The 19,155-nt window shown below is 44.7% G+C and overlaps 1 protein-coding gene across 1 annotated transcript; it reads right to left on the bottom strand.

The window, feature by feature from the left end:
- Positions 1-1,084: 1,084 nt before the first annotated feature.
- Positions 1,085-18,374, bottom strand: LOC8031720 (succinate--hydroxymethylglutarate CoA-transferase). Its single transcript, XM_042293077.1, has 12 exons — positions 18,151-18,374; positions 17,784-17,937; positions 17,652-17,712; positions 17,439-17,512; positions 17,291-17,376; positions 16,388-16,438; positions 16,204-16,324; positions 12,449-12,684; positions 9,542-9,807; positions 5,681-5,783; positions 2,307-2,364; positions 1,085-1,285 (listed from the first exon to the last, which is right to left on the bottom strand). The coding sequence occupies exons 2-12, from the start codon at positions 17,851-17,853 to the stop codon at positions 1,143-1,145; spliced, it is 1,269 nt and encodes a 422-aa protein (XP_042149011.1). The 5' UTR covers positions 17,854-17,937; positions 18,151-18,374; the 3' UTR covers positions 1,085-1,142.
- Between the last annotated feature and the right edge of the window lie 781 nt (positions 18,375-19,155).

The raw sequence follows: 19,155 nt of genomic DNA, 5'->3' as shown, positions 1-19,155 counted from the left end.
AGGACGACACTCGGGCAGTACTGCAGAACACTGCTCCTTCACAACCTTTTTTCAAGCGATCTTTTAGTAGGATGTGCTAGTTGTTCTCAGCACTACTAAGCAAATATTGTCTTCCGAATTTTCCTACTGCCAGTATTTATTATCGTGGATCATCCGGTGCATTTAAAAGATGGATTCTGTTTGAATGGCTGCACTTAAATTTGAAGCTCTGTTGGGTTGAATCTGAAGGGCTTGCAGAATGATGTCCTAAATGAGAATTGCAAAACGATTGTAACTTTCCAACTGTGCTTCAACGTGTGCTCAAGCATGATCACACACTATCATGGCATTCATATCAGATTGTGACTGAAATTTGTACCTAAGGGTCACCGTGTGTATTTTATGTTTATTTTTTCACTCACCCTGTAGTATGTAATTTTGACTTCGAGGTGGTGATGTCTGCTCAGCTGCTTGCTCAATTTTATTCATCCGCTTTTTATTTGTGAGGATTGTTGTTTGCAGTGTACCTGTTCAACATTTATGAAAAGTGCTGTTACACCATTTCCAGACACTGGTACTAGTCTGCACCTTAGAAGACATGTTTCACTTCACGTTTTGTGCATTGTCATTGTACAGATATGGCTTGAAGCATTGGGTGTGATTTCAGCCCATCTGATCTGGTTGTGCGCATTATTGTGAGAATTGGTGCGAGACAGCATGAAGACTGCATAGCCCCATATTTATAAGAACCAAGACTCACGAAAGTGCAAGTCTCAATACGTCTTAAGGATTGTTTCGTTAAGTGAGCAACTTAACATTGTTAGGGGCACTATGAATGCTACCAGACCTTCCAAACAACTACCTCCGACGTGTTTACGACAAATGTGCGTTAAGCCAGTGGATGTACCTGAAGATGACTGCCTCTGCATGTGATATACACTTATATAGACTATATTTTACAAGACCAATTTATTGGTTCCATGTCCGCTACGATGGGTCTCTTTACAACCCAAGCTTTTGTTGATGTTTTTCGAGTGCTACTTGCAGTAGAACTTTTGCACACCCTGTTCTGTTGTATTTCTATACAAATACAATGTGGCGGTCGTAAAAAAGTAATAAATTTATTCTCATTTATACACCGTGCACTGCTCTTGCTTGGCGCGTTAGAAGACCACTTTGTCGGCTCGAAGCCTGGCGATTTCTTGGGCACCGAGGAAATCCGACAGCACCTCGTCGGTGTGCTCTCCGAGTAGCGGAGGAGGCGAACGCACGGCGTTGATTGCAGCACCGAATTCCACAGCTGGTCCTGGGTTGCGGGGCACACAAAGCATAGTTATGACTGTGATGCAGCTATTGCGGCACTTATTTTTGGCAGAAAATAAGCGCTGCCGGTATATTTGGGTAGAAGCGCTGCAAAATTATCGGCCCAATATTGGGACAAAAGACCAGGTTTCCTGCAAACCCTTGAAAATGAAATTGAGGTTCTCGAGGCTTTGGAAGAGGGTAAATTTTGCATTCGCTCCGTTTCACTTTTGGACGGTTTGCAGCGGATGTCAGAAGTGGTCCCGGCCGACCTAGTGTTGGAACATGTCGCGTGCCTTAGTGCCCAGCACGCTGCTGCGCCCCTCCCAAAAGTCGTGCGCCACTTGCACGGCACTGGGTCGGTTAACTCGACGACTCGTAGCGTCTTCTGCAGTCCGTCGTAAGGTGACATGGAGAATAGCCCTCGATGAGCATTCAAGGCACAAGAAAGGAGAGAACTGGAGATGCAGGCGACACTAACAGCCTCAAGGAGAGTGAGAATTGCAAGGACTACTGTAAAATACTTATAACAGTTCTGTACAAGACAGCCTATGACAATTGTGCCTCCTTGTCGCTGTCATGAAATGTGGAGTTTATCTTAAAATTATAAAATTTCTATGGTTTTTGTCTTTGAAAAAGTCTCAGCATGACATTGAAAACCAGCTCACAAATCTGTGGAAACCTTGAGAAGATTTGTGCCAGCTTTCAATGCATCTTCTCATGCTTGTATGTTCTCGCTCGACGGTCAAGCGAAAACATGGGAGCTTCCATCTGTAAAGAGAAGCATGTTGCCTCTGGGCACCACTCGAGGAGCTGCGTTTTCACACGATAACATGGTGAGAAAGTGCCTCGAGGATGCCCACATCTCGAAGAAGGCAGTTGTTGCTCCCAATCGTCAGACAACAATGTGCACGTATACCGAAAGCTCCAGTTCGCTCTGACGCCGAATGGTTGCGTGATGGGGAGGATCTTTCCCTCTGCTGCTGAGAAATGCAACAGATTCTAGCTGGGAAAACTGTTCTTACCTACTACAGACACTTCACCCGCAGTCTTGTGTGGAAGCTTCACCACCATCTCTCGTCCCTGAACATTTGGAAAGAGATAAGGAGGATAAGGAGCGTCACAATCTCGACAGTACCGTTAATCGTCGTTTTAACCCCTTAAGTGCCTTGGACGAGCTGAGCTCGTCTGCCACTTTCTGGCTAAAAATGCTGTGGACGAGCTCAGCTCGTCCAGTGGTTTTTTTCGGTCCCCCTCAAACTACTCGGACGAGCTAGGCTCGTCCGAGTAGTTTTGCGGCGCTGATCATAGATGGCAGCACTTGTTTTAGTTGGCAAATATTTTTTTCGCCTCCGCTGATTTTTGCGTAATGAACTTTTCAGATTTTATGAGTTATACTAGAGGAATAACAATTTCAAAATAAAAAAATATGGCACTTTTAGGTTACTTTTGGAGAAAAAAAAGTTGGCACTGAAGGGGTTAATTGTTCCGCGTTGCAGGGACGGGAATTTTTCAATGACACTCGATGAATAATGGCATTTTAGTGCTAATCAGCTAGCTGTTTTAGTGTGTGTTTTATGCAACTGCAGCTGAGTAGCTCTTGTGCACCAAGTGTGGTGAAAGGCTGGTGTGGCTCGAGCCACCTGCAGGAATAATTGCACGAAGGAACTATGCGAGATACCCTGTTACTCCAGCTCTTTCACTTAACTCCCACTAAATGTGTGGGTATTCCAGGAACAGCAGTAGTGGAAACACCGAACAAATTTCATTGCCGACAGGAAATTGCGGAGATTTTTTGTCCGCTCTCCGTAAACACTGATGGTTGATCCGACGCAATCTAAGTTCTGGCCTGGACAATCATTCCAATGTTTTAAAGCATCTTGAAAACTACTGAGTAGTGGTAAGCTGACTTCAAAAGGGACAATTATGTCTCATCTGCATTAAATCTAGCAGATTCAGTATATTTTATTTAAGTCAAGTTTGGATTTGCTTTTTTGTATTTTGAGGTAAAGGAAAAGTGGGAACACAAGCAGAGACCAGCAGGGGCTAAATTCAGCCTACTGCATATAACCTGGCCGAGGTACAGGAAGCAGAACTGGCATTACTCTGTCTATGACTTCGTGTGCATCTTGTCCTCTCTTTTACCTCTACAGTTGAGCAATGTTGAGCAAGATGAAAGACAAGCTGACCTTGTAAGCTATGATGGCTGGTAGTTTTATGTCACTTCCTTTAACAATTGCTTAACAAATTCATGTCTGTATCCTCTAAAAATTGTTTTTCTGTTGCGTGCATTGGAGAAAAAAACAATGTTTTTTCTCCAATGCACAAATACCTTTTGGCTGAAATTGCAACTTCTGCGGGTGGGCAGTTCATGCGGCTCATCGCAAACATGCTGTTAGAAATATGCTGCAAAGTCAATATGCTAAGTCAGCGGTTTCAAACTGTGGTCCACAGAGCCCTAGGGGTCCACACTGATTCAGTGATCGCTCTACCAATGACAGGTAAGGGTTTCCAGCTGTAGTTGTGTTCTCACAAGTTGCAGTGCACTCTTGTTGGCGAGTGCGTTTTTAATACGCGCTTTTGCGGATAAAGCGTTTCCAAGGGCTTAGAGAAAGTTATTCATGTCAGGCTTAATCATTTTTGTGAAAAAAAAATATGCTACTTAGGGATTCTCAGTATGGTTTGCAGAAGAGTCGCTCTGGATCATAAAACTCTGTTAGAAAAGCTATATTCTTATAGAATTCGAGGGCGTTCCCTAGCTCTAATAGAAAACTACTTGTGCTTCTGGCAGCAGTGTTGAAATAAATGGATATTCTTCGATGCTGAAAGCAGTTCCAACAGCAGTACCTCAAAGTAGTGTCTCGGGGCTATTGCTGTTTAACCTATTCATAAATTATGTAGTTACTATCACAAGTAATGCCTCATTTGTCATTTATGACAAATCGGGCAGTATATGTATTTTGTTTCAGGAAAAAACATTGATATTTTAGTTACTGATGCAAATATGTGCCTAGAAAAACTTAGTTGGTGGACTGTTTCCAATTCTCTAAAAATAAATGAAATCATCTTCGAACCGAGAGGTACAGTGTTAATGCCACCACAAAATTAATGATGAATTCCTCCAAAGTTAAATTTATAACTACCATAGAATACCGCGCATCCACCCTTGCCACATTAAGTGCCCATTCCCAAACTTTTAAGATCTGAAAAAATGTGCACAGTACATTGATATGTAAAAGTGATGACCGGACAAGTGCCCATCCCCATTTTTTCGCGATTATCTTTAAATTTTTAGTGGGCGCTTGCCCGGTATTTTACGGTACTGTTAAAACCCTGGGCATGATTTTTCACAAACATATGTTAACTTATGGGACTCGCATGTTCAAAATCTTACTCTCAAACTCTCGAATATCATAGATGTTCTATATAAGCATCGCTATATATTACCATTTCGTGTAAAACTTTTAATTTACAATGCAGTATATAATTCTCGTATACCATACTGTCATCCGGTTTGGGGAACTACAACAAGCACTAACTTTAATAAATTGTTTTTGCTGCAGAAAAAGCAATTTGCATCTTAAGTAATGAGTCGTATTGCACACATACTGAACCTCTTTTCTGTAAACAATGAAAATCAAAGAATATTTTCAATATAAGCTAGCAGCAATGTATTGGCATCACTTAAATTTCCTAATGATCCATTATGACGAATTTCCAAGTTAACGTTAACTAAAAAAAATATTTCATTTGAAATGCGCAGCGCGGGATCCTTGAGAGTACCATGTCCACAAACTAATTACGGGCTTCAGATGATTCAGCACAGATTTCCAACAGTATTAAATTTTTTCAAAGAACAAGGTGTCTGCACAGAAAATTTCAATAAGAATACATTGCGTGAAATATTGTCCTTGTAATAACATCTTTCTCGGTGTGGTGCATAAATGTCCTTTTCTGTTTTAAATACCTAATGCAATTGTATCCCGCTGACCGATCTGCCTGTGGGGGCAGGGGCTTTGTCAAGCTGCACTTTCGCAGCTTTTTCTCCTGCCTCCGTCGCCCATTTTGTATTGTGGGAGTAAATAAAATGAAGTGAATTGAATATGTGTTGCCATTTTCGCTTTTCGCTGCAAGAGCTCTTTGGGCTCGTCCGCCAGATGCCAAAGGCAGTAAACAGGATTTATACTAATCCGGATTGACTACAACTTCAACCGATTTACGGCAACGCAAGTTCCTCGATGTGTGCAACACGTCTGTGTCATATCTACATATTCATTGGAGCTCTGCAAATGAGCCGCAAGATAGTTGGGGGTTTGCAATGTTTGAGAAGCGTCGTGCTAAGTCACCGTTGAGAAGGACGGCATTCCCTAAATGGCAGCACGCAGAGAGTTACACTTGCCTGAGGGTCTTGGAAGACCTGCTGCATGTTCTGGATTGGGCCATAGGGGATTTCCGAGCCTTCAAACAGGCTGAGCCACTCCTGCGTCGGCTTGGTCTTGAACCTGGTCAGTAATCGAGGAGATGGGCGTTGTTGCAGCGGTGACGATAAATTAAGCCTGGCAATGTTCCCACGCTGACACCGGGTCATCCAGCGGTCCGGTTTTGGTCAAAGTGAGTGCAGAAGCGTTCTTTGCTGCCGATCGGATGTGAATTCAGAGCTTCCTGCCAAGCGCACGTAATCGGCCATTGATAAAGTTTTTCTCCATTTCCGAGCCTACCGTTGGGCGGTTCATTGGTACCATTTATTTATTTATTTATTTCAATACCCTCAGGGCCCAGAGGGCATTACAGAGGGGGTAGACAAGAACAACAACAATGCAAAAACATAAAAAAGCAAAGCAAAGGCCAACAATGCACTTCTGCTAGAGAGAAGAAAAGATCAGCCTAATATGTATTAGCAAAAATGATTAACTAATGCAGCTCTAAATAAATCAACTGATGATATGTTTACAAAAGATGCGGGAAGGTGGTTCCAATCGGAGGACGTTCGAGGAATGAAGGAGTCAATGTATGCCGAGGTTTTGCAAAGAGGTATGCCGACTTTGAAGCGATGATCGATGCGGGGAGAAATGAAAGATGAGCTCAGAAGTAGTTTGTCCTTCAGCGAGGCGTTAGAATGATACATTTTGAAAAACAGGCATAGGCGTGATATTTTTCGTCGTAGTGAAAGAAGAGGCAGAGATAGAGTTGATTTCATAGATGATACACTAGCAGTGCGGTGATAATTGCAGAAAATGAAACGCACCGCATGATTTTGCATGGCTTCAATGTTATTCATGAGCGTCGTTTGGCCGGGATCCCAGATTGCTGCAGCATACTCGAGCTTTGAGCGAACTAGAGTTTTGTATAAAATTAGTTTGAGGGACATAGGGACTGAAGAGAAGTTTCTTTTGAGATACCCAAGCATAGAGTTAGCATTAGCGATAATGTGATCAGTATGAGCTTTCCATGACATGTTAGAAGTAATATGTATGCCAAGATATTTATAAGAAGACACAAACTGCAGAGGAGTGTTACAAATTGAGTATGACGATGGGGTCTTGATACCACGAGAGACACTCATAGCTTTACATTTATTAGTATTAAGAGACACCAGTCGGATACCACGCATAGGTCATCTTGAAGAAGTGCGGTATCAGAATCGTTAGTAATTTCACGGTAGATTACACAGTCGTCGGCGAATAAACAAATGGATGATGATACACACATGGGTAGGTCATTTATATAAATAAGAAACAAAAGGGGCCCTAAAACGGACCCTTGGGGAACACCAGATATAACGGGACTGAGAGAGGACTTAGCTTCATTGGTAGTAACAAATTGAGAACGATCAGTTAAAAAACATTTAATCCATGACAAAACATTCGGGTCTATCTTAAGTTTACTAAGTTTATAAAATAGGCATTTGTGAGAAACTTTATCGAACGCTTTGCAAAAGTCGAGGAAGACACAGTCAACCCGGGATCCACGGTCAAGAATGGAAAGGAGGTCATTAGTAAAAGTTGAGTTTCACAGGACAGTGATTTGCGGAAGCCATGTTGTGAAGGCGAAAAAAAAAAATTCGAATCTAAGAAATTTACCAGATGAGAGTAAATTATGTGCTGTAAAAGTTTACAGGGCATGCTGGTTAAGGAAATGGTTCGATAGTTAAGAGGACTATGTTTGTCACCTGTCTTGTGAAGTGGAACCACCTTCCCTATTTTCCAGTCACTTGGCAAGACACCAAGGCTAAGGGATTGTTCAAAAATTTTAACAAGATAAACGGAGATGTAAATTTTAGTGTGCTTTATAAATTTAGGGGTAATATTGTCAATGCCACAAGAAGATATTTTCAAATTGTCGATAAGTTTAACAATTCCGTCATAATCAAGTATAAGAGGATCCATGGGGAAAAAATCATAATCTGGATACATAGGAAAACATGAGCCAACGTCACTGGAGAATGCCTTAACAAACATATCATTTAAAACAAAGGCACACTGCTCTCTCGGAATGTCGACGCCACCAACCCCAGTAAGCGTAATATCAGTCCTCTTTGGTCCGTTTACGACACTCCAAAATTGTTTAATACTATTGGATAGCATAGAAGGTAGGGTTACATTAAAAAGATTCTCTTGTCTTCATCGATGGCTGCCTTATAAGCATTTGCAGCTGTTTTATAAGCTACCCAATGCTTATCACAACCAGACGATTTCGCAGTGCGGAAAAGGCGTTTTTTCTTGTTAGAAAGACATTTAATGACGTTAAACCAAGGTGACGATACGTTAGAAAAAATGAACCTGCATGGAATGAAAGAGGTAATTAAAGTTTATCTTGTCCTTAAACAAATTCCAGTTAACTTCAACGGAACGTTCAGAAAAGTCAAGTAGGTACTCATTAAGGAAGCCCGCTAACTCATTATTTATCGCTTCAAAATTTCCCTTACTGTAGTCTGGGAATTGTTTTCTGGCTTTATTGGAAGTACACGCTGAAGTAAACAAATTGAACTGCAAAATTGAATGATCACTAATACCTGGTAAATAGGTTATCGAGGAAGCGAGATTGGAGTCAGTTGTAAGTATAAGATCTAACACATTGGCAGTTGTACCGGAAATCCGTGTAGGTTCGGTAACACCTTGTGAAAAAGAAAAATCTGAACACAAATTAAGGAAATCATGGTAATGGGGAGAGCTGCAAGAAGTAGCAGGATATTCTCCCGACCAATCAATAAGGGGTAGGTTAAAATCACCGAGTAAAAACACAGGCGCCAGAGGAAACCTAGAATAAATGGCATTCAAAGCATAGCGGAAGAAGTCTCGCAGCCTTCTATATGCTTGGCCTGAGTACTCCATCCACTGGTCAATGTCAGTTTGAGTACGGCAGCACAATTTGCAAAAGAAAGCATGGGTTCTCAATCACTTCCAATGTGATATAGCGGGCAATAACAATTTCGGTCTGCTTTGGATCTCGCTTTGGACCGGCACTCGCTTCGCACAAGACAACTAACTATTCTTTTTCTTTGTTAGCTAACAATGTTTGGTGCTTTCACGATTTATTTCCATCTGGGTATGACGCTTAAGCGAACAAACCCCATTCTTTCCTCGCAGCGGTGGACAAATCGCCTGGATTGATACCTTAGCTTGCTCCATGAGAGTGTAATTCAACATTGCCCTTGCTCTCACTGTGACAAGAATTGGATCCCGGATGAAGTTGCTGTTTACATTCCAGTTCTCCCGACTCTGCCTCAAGTTGGAAGAGAGAGCTCTTCGAGGAACTGTCGAAGCACTGGCAGAGAGTCGTACTACCGCAACTGACCAGGCAATTAGTGTTTAACTGACTTCAACATCACACTAAAAGCGCTTCAGGGTACTGACTAACATTAGTCATCGAGTTTGATGGAAGTGGGGATTACTGCTTCTCTATTATTGCCCAGGCTTTGAAACTGTTTCATGACACGGCAATTAAATGTGCGGGCTTAGGTCTTGCTGATCAGTCTTACTGTAACAGGATGGCTCAAATTAATCCGACGCTGTAAACTAAGCCTTAACTGTTGGTGCCTGGACGTAGAAAGCTCCAACATTCATTGAATTCATCGAACTTATCCAAGAAACTAACACATTGCTGACAAAACAAGTTTGACGCAAGTTTAGTGACATCTAATAATGGAGTTATCTGGGATTTTATTTTTTGCATGTCCTGACTCGACATTGAACCATCTTAGTGCTAAATCTCCAATCTCTGCCAATGAGAAGGAAGCGAGGCACACGTGTGCTGCACATACACTCTGTTGAGGATGTCCGTGAGCGCCTCCCTGTGCTTGACGCGGCTGGCGTTGTCCTTGAAGCGGGTGTCGACGGCGACCTGGGGGAGGCTCATGACCTTGCACATGGCCTGGAACTGCTTCTCGCTGGCCGCTCCGACGGTCAGGTGGCCGTCGAGCGTCTCAAAGGCAGCGTACGGCACGATGCTCTCGTGGCCAGTACCCTGCCGCGTGGCCTCTTTGCCCGCATTAAGGTAGTTGGACGCTATGTTGGCCAGGCAGGCGATCTAGGAACAGGTAACATCATCAATCAACCATTTTTTGAATTCCCCGTCTGACGTTTTCTCAGTACGAAGGTATCCGGTCGTGGCACGTGCGAGCGTGAACATTCCTTCGAGCAAGGAAACTAGAATCCTGTTGGGCCCATTGAGCTGCGATCACCTAGACTGATCTGCCAAAACATTGCTTTTGTGCTCATTGTGGCTTATGTTTCGCCCCCAAGTTCATACTAAAAAGCTTCCCCCCCCCCCCCCCCCCAAAAAAAAAAGAAAGATATGGACTTTTGTATTATGTGGCGTAAGGTTGGTCTGCCTTTGAGGTGCGGCAACTGTTTTATGCTGTAGATGAGAAATTTAGCCAGTGCAGTAGCACTGCCAGCCTGGAGTCTTTAACGTGCATCATGCAGTAGTGATGCACGACCGCACTCCGATACGATGCTCATCCGGATTGAAACGTGCAGGGTTGGCATTGAACCCTGGGCTCTGCAACGCAAGCTTTCGCTCCACATACTCAGAGCTGTGTTGCGCTAACACTCTCGACCACCAATCCCCTCTTTTACTTGAAGCTTCTCGCCACCCCCTTTAATAGCACCTTTTGTTTCCTAGAGTTTCCTACCATGGAAGCCTCGAACTAAGTATTGGGGTGCCAGTTCTTCAAAAAGTGGTGAATTTTGAGCGGATGGGTGCGGGTGTTTCTAAGCTAGGTGGTACGTGCTACCACCCAATACAAAAGATGAATGAATGGAGGGATGGCCACTGCTATACATACATACATTCATTTGGTATAGAGGGCCCCTGTCCACACTCACGAGTACACGACTGTCACTCATCCTGCACTGCGTTAATAAGGTTTGAAAAATGTCTACTGAACAGCTTACATTTCATCCAGACGGTGGTTTAAAAAGCGCGAAGGACTAAGAAGAGGAGGGGACAGGACAGAGCACTTACTTACAACTGTCAAATTTAATAGAGCATCTAGAGAACGTTCTCTAGATGCTCTATTAAATTTGACAGTTGTAAGTAAGAGCTCTGTCCTGTCTCCTTCTCTCCTTAGTCCTTTGCGCTTTTTAAACCGCCGTTTAGATATCCAACCAACTAGCCCTCCAATTGATATAGATTCGTTTCATCCGTGTGGCCGTCTAAAAATCGCTGATGCTGGTTCTGCACAACCAAGCTCCCAACAGTGCTCAGATTGCGAAGTTATAAAAACCATATTTGTAGCCTAGCGCAGGGGTGCCCCAGAGAAATCTCGAGGTTTACACAAGAGCCGGGATAAAAGACAAGTGAAAAGCCAGGAAAACGTGGCAACCCATCTTCCCATCAATGTGCAATGTCCTCTAGCCCTGCAGTGTAAGTAGAGCTGTAGTAAGTTGCAGGTTAAGGAAGCGGGTGAAGCTCCTCCCCTAAACCCCTCCAGTGTTTCCATTTCAGCAGAGCGAACACCAGGGGGCGGGCCTGTGGAGATGAAGAAACCGCCAATCATGGTGAGCAGATTTGTGGCCCCTGCTTTTCTTAACCTAAAGCAGACTATACATCCACAAATTGATAGCAATGTGATCTTGGCCTAAGCCAAGATCACATTGGCAAAAGTGTTGCACTCTTTACGTTCCTTTTCACAGTACTGGCACCCCTGATGCAGAAGCTGCTCGTCTATGTGCACAAATGTGGCTGTAGTAATCTCAAGCATTGACTAGAAGAGCCGAGTGGATGCTCCGACGTCATTTGCCTCCGTCACCACCGAGTTTGGTTGTTTCTTCACATGTCCCAGATGGGGTCTTTCCTGTCACTGCAGGCCGAGCGTTAATGCATCGCACCTCAGAGCAGGTGGAGCGAAAGCTCGTGCTGCAAAACCCTGGAATCCTGGTCTCAGTCCCCACCCCTGCCAGTTTCGACCTGGATGAGCATCATACTGGCGTGCGGTCGTGTATCACTACTGCGTGGTGCACGCTAAAGACCCTAGGCTAGTGGTTGTACCACACTGGCTCAATTTCTAATCTACAGCTAAGACTCCAGACGCCCATCGAGGCAGTCTAACTTCAGGCTGTATAAACATACATGCAACAAAGTAGAAAACTGGGCCAGCTGGTAATAATTAAACATGGTTGATGAAAATCAGGTAAAAAAACGGGGACAAAGAAAGAAACTTGACAGCTAGGACAGTTCCGTCCTGTCGTGTTTGTTAGTTTCTTCGTCCCCATATTTTTTTAAGCTGATTTTCATTAACCACGTTTGATACATAGAACGCAATTATTTTATGGCAACCTTGGACTCCGGTCAGCCTCGCAGCAGATTACAACAGTGGTTAATAAGAGTGCACAGTTAGGAGCTCCGTAAGATTACTGCTATCTAGTGAAAACACTCAGTTGACACACAGGTGTCGGCAACCCTCTTAGTGCAAACCTGCAACTGCCTTTATATCCTCGTAGCCATTTAAAGGGATGTAAAGACCCCTCCGGGACAACTGAAGCTCCTCCCTGTCATTCTCGTATTGTTGGGCTAGTGCACGATACGAAGGGCACAGCCAATACCATCCATTTATCCTTGTATGTTACTCTCGAGGGCATCTGTTTACAGCACCCATGAGGTGACACAGATAGTACGTGTACAGTTTTGCCACACTTCCTCCCGTGGGCAGTGGCTGCGGCCGTACCTGGGTGGACAGGAGGTTGCAGTTGATCCACTGTCCCTTCCCGGTGGTCTGGCGCTGCAGCAGGGCGGCCATGACTGCTCCGTGGGCGTACAGCCCCGTGCAGATGTCCGTGATGGCCACGCCCACCTTGCAGGGCTCGCCATCGGCCGGCCCAGTGATGTGCAGCAGACCCCCCATGGAGGCCGCTATGACGTCGTACCCTGCTCGATCCCGGTACGGCCCCCTGGGATTATACCCTGGGCTCGAGGGAGGAGCACCATAAGGTTATAATGTGCAAGGTGTCCTCACCGTGGAGTCGTCGTAATAATCTAGAGGGAAAGTTCTTATGCATGGGGTCACTCGGGAACGGTGGGGCATAGAAGCGGACGTTGGCAATCTCAGTTGGTGGTCCCGATGGGCCCATACCACTGGCGACACCTAAAGGCCCGTTCCACACCCTTGCGACTTCTTAGAATGGAGTGTCTTGAAATCTCTTAACATTTCTTAGGACGAGAGAACACACAAGCATGCTGGCGCCATCTATGCGGTGACCCTGGAACTGCATTTCACTAGATTGAAGGTTTTGCGGGATTTCTGAGGCCAAATGTGCATAATACCTATGAGAAGTGTTCGTTTATAACGTTGGAAAAAGTATTTCGAGCCAGAAAAAGAAAAGGTAATGCACGAGAGAAACAGAAAATATGCGAAACCACCAAGTTTCCATTGCTGCCCAATAGATGGCACCAGTGTGTCCTCTAGTCTTAAAAGATATTAAGAGGTTCCAAGGCGCTCGGTTCTAAGAGGTCGCAAATGTGTGAACGGACCTTAAATATGCACAAAGAAGCAGCAAAATGTCATGTGTCGTCTGTACCATGTTCGTTTCTAGCTTATTGTGCAGGAAAACACCAGAATCGCATAATGTATGAAACTTAATAAAGTTGAAAAGCACTCGAGCAACTTCAACTTGTCGTGGCAGAATGAACAGCCCTAACCTTTCGTCTGCTTTCTTTCTCCGCTCTCCCTTTTTCATTCTTTCTCTCGGAATCGCCGATATCAGCGCCCAGAATTTGCCGCATTCTGCTCCCCTCCTTACCCCCCAGATTCTCACTCACCCTCTTCAGTTGGTACAGACGCTTTTCAGAACCCCATCGAGCGACATTGGCAGTCGCCATGGGCTTAGAAGGGCGAGGGGAGGAATCATACTTTTGGTTTCCAGTTTCTAGGCTAGGTGGCGCAAGCTATCACCCATTATAAAGGGTAGAGTCGTCAGCATCAGAGCCGTATATGTAGAGAGTTTAGTCAATGGGAGGCGCGGGCAGAGCCAGGGCGTGCGGCAGACTCGGGAAGAGGGCTTGGCATGCTCTCTTGACCAACCAGAAGCCGAAAAGAATCCCCTAGCGGTGGTAGCGAGAAACAGTTCTGATCGAAAGTCTATGTTCGTATACGGTTTTAATAAATGCGTAAGAGCGAAGTGTAGTAACTCTTGGTGGTTGAAAATGGGCTCACGTGTTGTTTTGATCATGATCATCGAGAAAGATGTAAGAAACGAATGCGCCGCTCAACTCTGTTTTGCACGGACAGTGTGTGACCGCTCGGACGGCAGATTCCCGGACCTCGGCGTTTGACGTACGGATTATGTCAATCGTTCCGCTAGTCGCACTCTTCCACCATCATTTTTGATGAGCGTGATCGGTACATCACGTGTACCATATTTTCAGCCATCGAGAGTTACTCTAATGCAGTTATCAGGTTTGTTTCTCGCGACCACCGCCAGGGTATTATTTCCGGCTTCTGGTTGGTCACATTTGAATTTCTGAAGACGCCCTGGAACACGCCCAGCCCGCTTTCGGCCAATGGCGCCTCCTCATTTGTCTTCTATACTTCCCAACGAATGACCAAACTATCTACATGTACGGCTCTGGTTATAGCATCCTTCCATCCATTGGGCATGAAGCATGCTATTGAATCCGAGTCCTCGCCAAACGCTGATGCTGCACTTGTTTTTGATACGAGCTGAGCCGCATTCATGTCGAACGCTGACGCAGCCCTCACGTTAAATACATGCTCGGAGTGGATGACCAAACAATGGCAGACTTGGGTGATTGGTGCAGCAGCCACTAGGTGGCACACACTTCTGAAAAGGGTCTATTAATTACCCATGTTTTCCTCGCTAGTTCAGGTGCTCTCAATCGCTTGTCTGGACAATTGTTTTTTTTATTTTTTTTTAGATGTGTGTGTGTGTGTGTGTGTGCATTTCTTTGCAAACGTTTGAGAGAATTTTGGCCAAACACAAATCGCTTGTGCATAAAAAAGACCCACACTTCTGCCTTCTTGCAGAACTTGTGAGAGCAAAGATCTGTGCACCGAGCTAGTAATCACAATGCACCAATAATGCCTGTACACAAGCTTGATACCCGAGATGGGTTGTGAGCATGGCAAATGCCAGCCTTATCATCCACTAGGCTCCTTCAGAATCATCATGATGATTGCAGAGCATATAAAATTGGCGGGCATGTGTGCCTTTTCTGAACGTGCCGTGTTTAAGAAAGTGTTGTACTTAGATCTCGTTTCAAAAACACTGCGTCAGTGTAGATGTTTCGATCCATTGGTCAGATTGAAACTGTGCTTCTATGGGGAGTCCCTAAAAAAAGTTTACAGAGTTTTTTTCACCGCAAAAATAAATCATGCACCGCCAAACGCTCATTCTCCGCCCAAAAGTAACGCTAGAGGTCCAAACCAGATGCCAAAGTTTCACCCCAAACCTATATTTTATTCAACAGTTATAACTGATTTTCCGAAAATGTAAACAGGAACACGGTGGCCGACGTAATTCTCGCATACATGGTGCTGTATGGCGCCAGAAACCGAAAACGGGCAAAAATGGGCCCCATTTTCCTAATGAAATTTTTAGAAAACCACTTATAACTTTTGAATAAAATATTGGTTTGTGCTAAAACTGACATCTGGTATGGACCTCTAGCGCTACCTTTCGGCAAAGAATGAGCGTTTGGTCATGCATAGTTTATTTTTGCGGCGAAGAAAACCCCGTAAATGTTTTTTTGGAACACCCTGTGTATTAGTCACTGACAAGGCAGGGATGAGCTTCAGCTGTCCCTCCCTAACTGCAAGCTTCCTATCTTTGTCAGGCCTCCCGCACTGAAGACTAACTGTGACACCCTCTCTTTGGGTAATGCAAGCTCACCAAGATGGATCTCGCACTACCTGTGTCGCCCTCGTTTTGAGTAGTACGGGCTCACGTGATTAGCCACCAGAGGGGGCTGTACATAATGACCTCATCGCTGAAATATTTTCCCTTTTAGTAGTGCTGGCAAACAGAAAACACGTTTTTATGTAAAAAATCGCCTAGATTCGATGCCTTAAAACAATAGAAACTGCAAGATTCATGCCCCCCTAGGGTATGCATCTCCTAGTTGTTGGTGGTAATGCCAGACCAGCGTCGTGGCGCTTTGGTTTCTTTTCTTTCATCTCAAACGCGCGAAACGGCGGCATCTCCCACCCCGAGCTTTTAGCGTCTCAGCTTTGACCCGTGTTAGGGAGTTTAAATTTTCGCTCTTCCTTTGCGTGTTTCCCGTGACCATGTGCACCGCAGCCGAAACGCTGGTACACGCGTTTAGTTTGAGACGTGCAAGTTTGTACTATCCATAGAGGGTGACTCTGTAACATATGCAAGACGACCTCTTGTCACGATTGTATGATATCCTGCAGCACCCTGTATCCGTGCGCATGTGAGTGGGAACTATTTTTAAGTGTCATACCTGTCACAGAGCAGTAGACAATTTGAGGTGCAACCGCCTCGATATCCTTGTAGCCAAGACCCAGAGTGTCCAGCTTCCTGGGCAGGTAGTTTTCCATGAACACATCACACGACGTAGCTATCTGAAACCATTGGGATTACTGTTGGTAGGAGTCTATTCCACGCACAATGATGAGGAAATTTACCTTCCTGACCAAGCTGGCACCCTCTGGTTTCTTCAGGTCAATGGCTACGCTCTGCAACAAGTTATAGCAATTCATTGTTTTCCAAATCTGTGCTGCCACCTAAACAAGCAACTGGGTTCGAGACTAACTGCATGACTAAAAAACAATGTGTGCAGAAGGCATCTCCCACCCGTTCGATACCCAAAACTTTGCCCAAAACATCAGCTAGTGACTTCGATGTATGGCTCTTCAAAACTTCGCTGTTGTCTCCTTCGAGGGTTATTTTCGGCCACGAAGTTTAAACAAAGAAAACACCTTTCCATGCTCGGCCAGAACGAAGAGAGAGAGGATATGTAGCAAATCCATTTACACTCAAATCAATATTTCGGCAAAAGAGGGTAGGGTGAACATGCGAACGACAGCCGATATGTGCTGCAGCGCCTTGCTGAGACGTCCTTGCAGATTAACACGAGAGGACCATAGTTGGCACGTAGCTCAAGTTTACAACAGCCCGTCTCTTCGCCCTGAGCGAGGGACATCCACCTACTCTCACCTTCAAATTTAAGCGTGCCACTGCGAGGCACTGCATCGCCGATAGGCTAGATCGACTAACTGCCACTCGTGTGTTCACCCTCATATTTATTGTGACTCTACCTTGAACCTGCTGACAGACAAGATTAAGCTATGCGGAAAGCAAGTCATCTGCTTTTTGTGCATCAGTTGTGATGACGTTAAAACGACGCCCAGCTCCGATTGGCTCAAATTGAAGGACAGTGGGTAGACCTCAAAGCAAGCAGCCTTTAGGTCTACCCGTGCACTATCCTTTAGTCGGAGCCTATCAGCTGGAGCTCGGTCTTCTGACGTCACCACAACCCCTCCAAACGAAGCAGACAATCTTGCGCTCCGCATTGATTGCAACTGCACCTTCTTGTTCCTGTTGACAGACAAGAAGTAGCAGCTCTGGTCCGCGATGAATGGTGGTCCCCAGTTTCGAGTTTCGTCGCCAATAACTGCAAAAAAAAGAAAAAAAGTGTATATTACGGTGGCAAAGCTAGCTGAAAGAATCACTTACAGGGTTTTTCGATCTTGATAACTTCAGCCCCCAGGTCACCCAGTATCATGGTGCAGTACGGTCCCGCCAATATTCTGCGGAACCGTGAAGACGCGCCTCGGATTAACGCGTTTATGGGTTTTTTGGTAGTGTACTGCGGCAGTCACGACCGTTTTTACGCGACAAATGTCATGCATGCTCGCAAAGAGGTGTGCGCAGGCGATGCCCACTTACCGTGTCAAATCAAGCACCCGAATTCCAGCCAGTGGTCCATCCAACTTGCCCGTTGATGCAGCTAAAACCAACAGGTTAAGAAAAAGTGTAATGGAAAGTTTCGGGAGGCAACGATCAGACTCGTGACTGTACCTCGTTTGGTGCACGTGCTCCATTTAATCCATTGATAGGTCCAGTTTGAAACGCGGTTTGCGAATGACATTGTGATTTACGGGTACACCTACACTCTCGCGTTCATTGCTGGGACTCGGCTGGCAATTAACCTCGGGCAGCAGACGAATCCAGGGGGGCTATGTTCGACAAATGTTACGTTTCTCCTAAAAAGAAACGGAAGTGACGGAAATGACGAGATCGCGTCTGATTGACTAGAGGTTCAAATGACGAAAGAGGGAACTTTCGTCAATTGAGCCTCTAACCAATCAGACGCGATATCGTCACTTTCGTCACTTCCGTTTCTTTTTAGGAGAAACGAAACATTTGTCGAACATAGCCCCCCAGGTTCCAGCTGATATTGTGCCGCCCAACGTTAGTGCCGCCGTTATCGCAAATTCGTCTGCTAGACTGCATCACTAGCGATTAGAGCTGCCCGCGATGTAGCGGGTAAGCTAGGCGGCAATTGAACGTTGTGAACTCGAAATTTCCATTTGAAATGCATTACTTAATTAATAGCCACCGGTTAATGCAGTGTGTAAATCCGTAACAGAAACCGCATGAAAGGCTAAAAAAAAATATTTCGTATTTGCTTTTAAGGGCATAAGATGGCACCACAAACAGCTATCGTTATGGTTGCTTTTTGATTTCCTAGATGGCGCGACCTACCGTCTAAACTATAGGGCTTCACCCTATGCCTACCGAAGACAACATAGATTTAATAAAGTCATTGGGTTTTAGAGACAGCGAAGGGAGAGTGGATTTCAAGACTAGAGATTACCAAGCAAAGATTAAGTGAATGGTGGCAGAAATCGAGAGAAAACTAGGTATTTTCTTAATCACTGATGGCAAGGGGGTTTCATAGCCTCACTTTCTTCGCACGGCGGAGTGAATATACAGGGTGTCACAAAAGAAAATTTACACGGTCTTTTTTCCCGCAAAAATAAACTAGGCATCGCCGAACGTTCATTCTCCGCCCAAAGGTAGAGCTAGAGGTCACAACCAGATGCCAAAGTTTCAGCCCGATCCGATAACTTCATCAAAAGTTACAAATAATTTTCTGAAAATTTCAATGGGAAAATGGCGGCCGACGGAGTTTTCAAACACATGGGACTCTATGGCACCAGAAACCGAAAACGGTCAAAAATGGGCTCCATTTTCCCATTGAAATTTTCAGAAAATAACTTATAACTTTTGATTAAGTTATCAGATCGGGGTGAAACTTTGGCATCTGGTTGTGACCTCTAGCTCTACATTTGGGCGGAGAATGAGCATTCGGCGATGCCTAATTAATTTTTGCGGTAAAAAAGACCGTGTAAATTTTCATTTGTGACACCCTGTAGATTTCACATTT

This window comes from Ixodes scapularis, unplaced genomic scaffold (genome assembly GCF_016920785.2).
Source record: "Ixodes scapularis isolate PalLabHiFi unplaced genomic scaffold, ASM1692078v2 PGA_scaffold43__4_contigs__length_2004386, whole genome shotgun sequence".
In the NCBI taxonomy this organism is placed as follows: domain Eukaryota; kingdom Metazoa; phylum Arthropoda; class Arachnida; order Ixodida; family Ixodidae; genus Ixodes; species Ixodes scapularis.
The sequence above is the reverse complement of the archived record's forward strand: the minus strand, read 5'-3'. Positions and strand labels throughout refer to the sequence as shown.

What these genes read in the sequence shown, in the direction of transcription:
- LOC8031720 (XM_042293077.1), bottom strand. Translation starts at nt 17,853, where the DNA reads ATGTCATTCGCAAACCGCGTTTCAAACTGGACCTATCAATGGATTAAA. An exon ending in CGGGTGCTTGATTTGACACG is followed by an intron (nt 17,513 to 17,651) that starts GTAAGTGGGCAT and finishes ACGGTTCCGCAG; the next exon opens with AATATTGGCGGGACCGTACT. An exon ending in GGGTGAAGTGTCTGTAGTAG is followed by an intron (nt 1,286 to 2,306) that starts GTAAGAACAGTT and finishes CCCGCAACCCAG; the next exon opens with GACCAGCTGTGGAATTCGGT.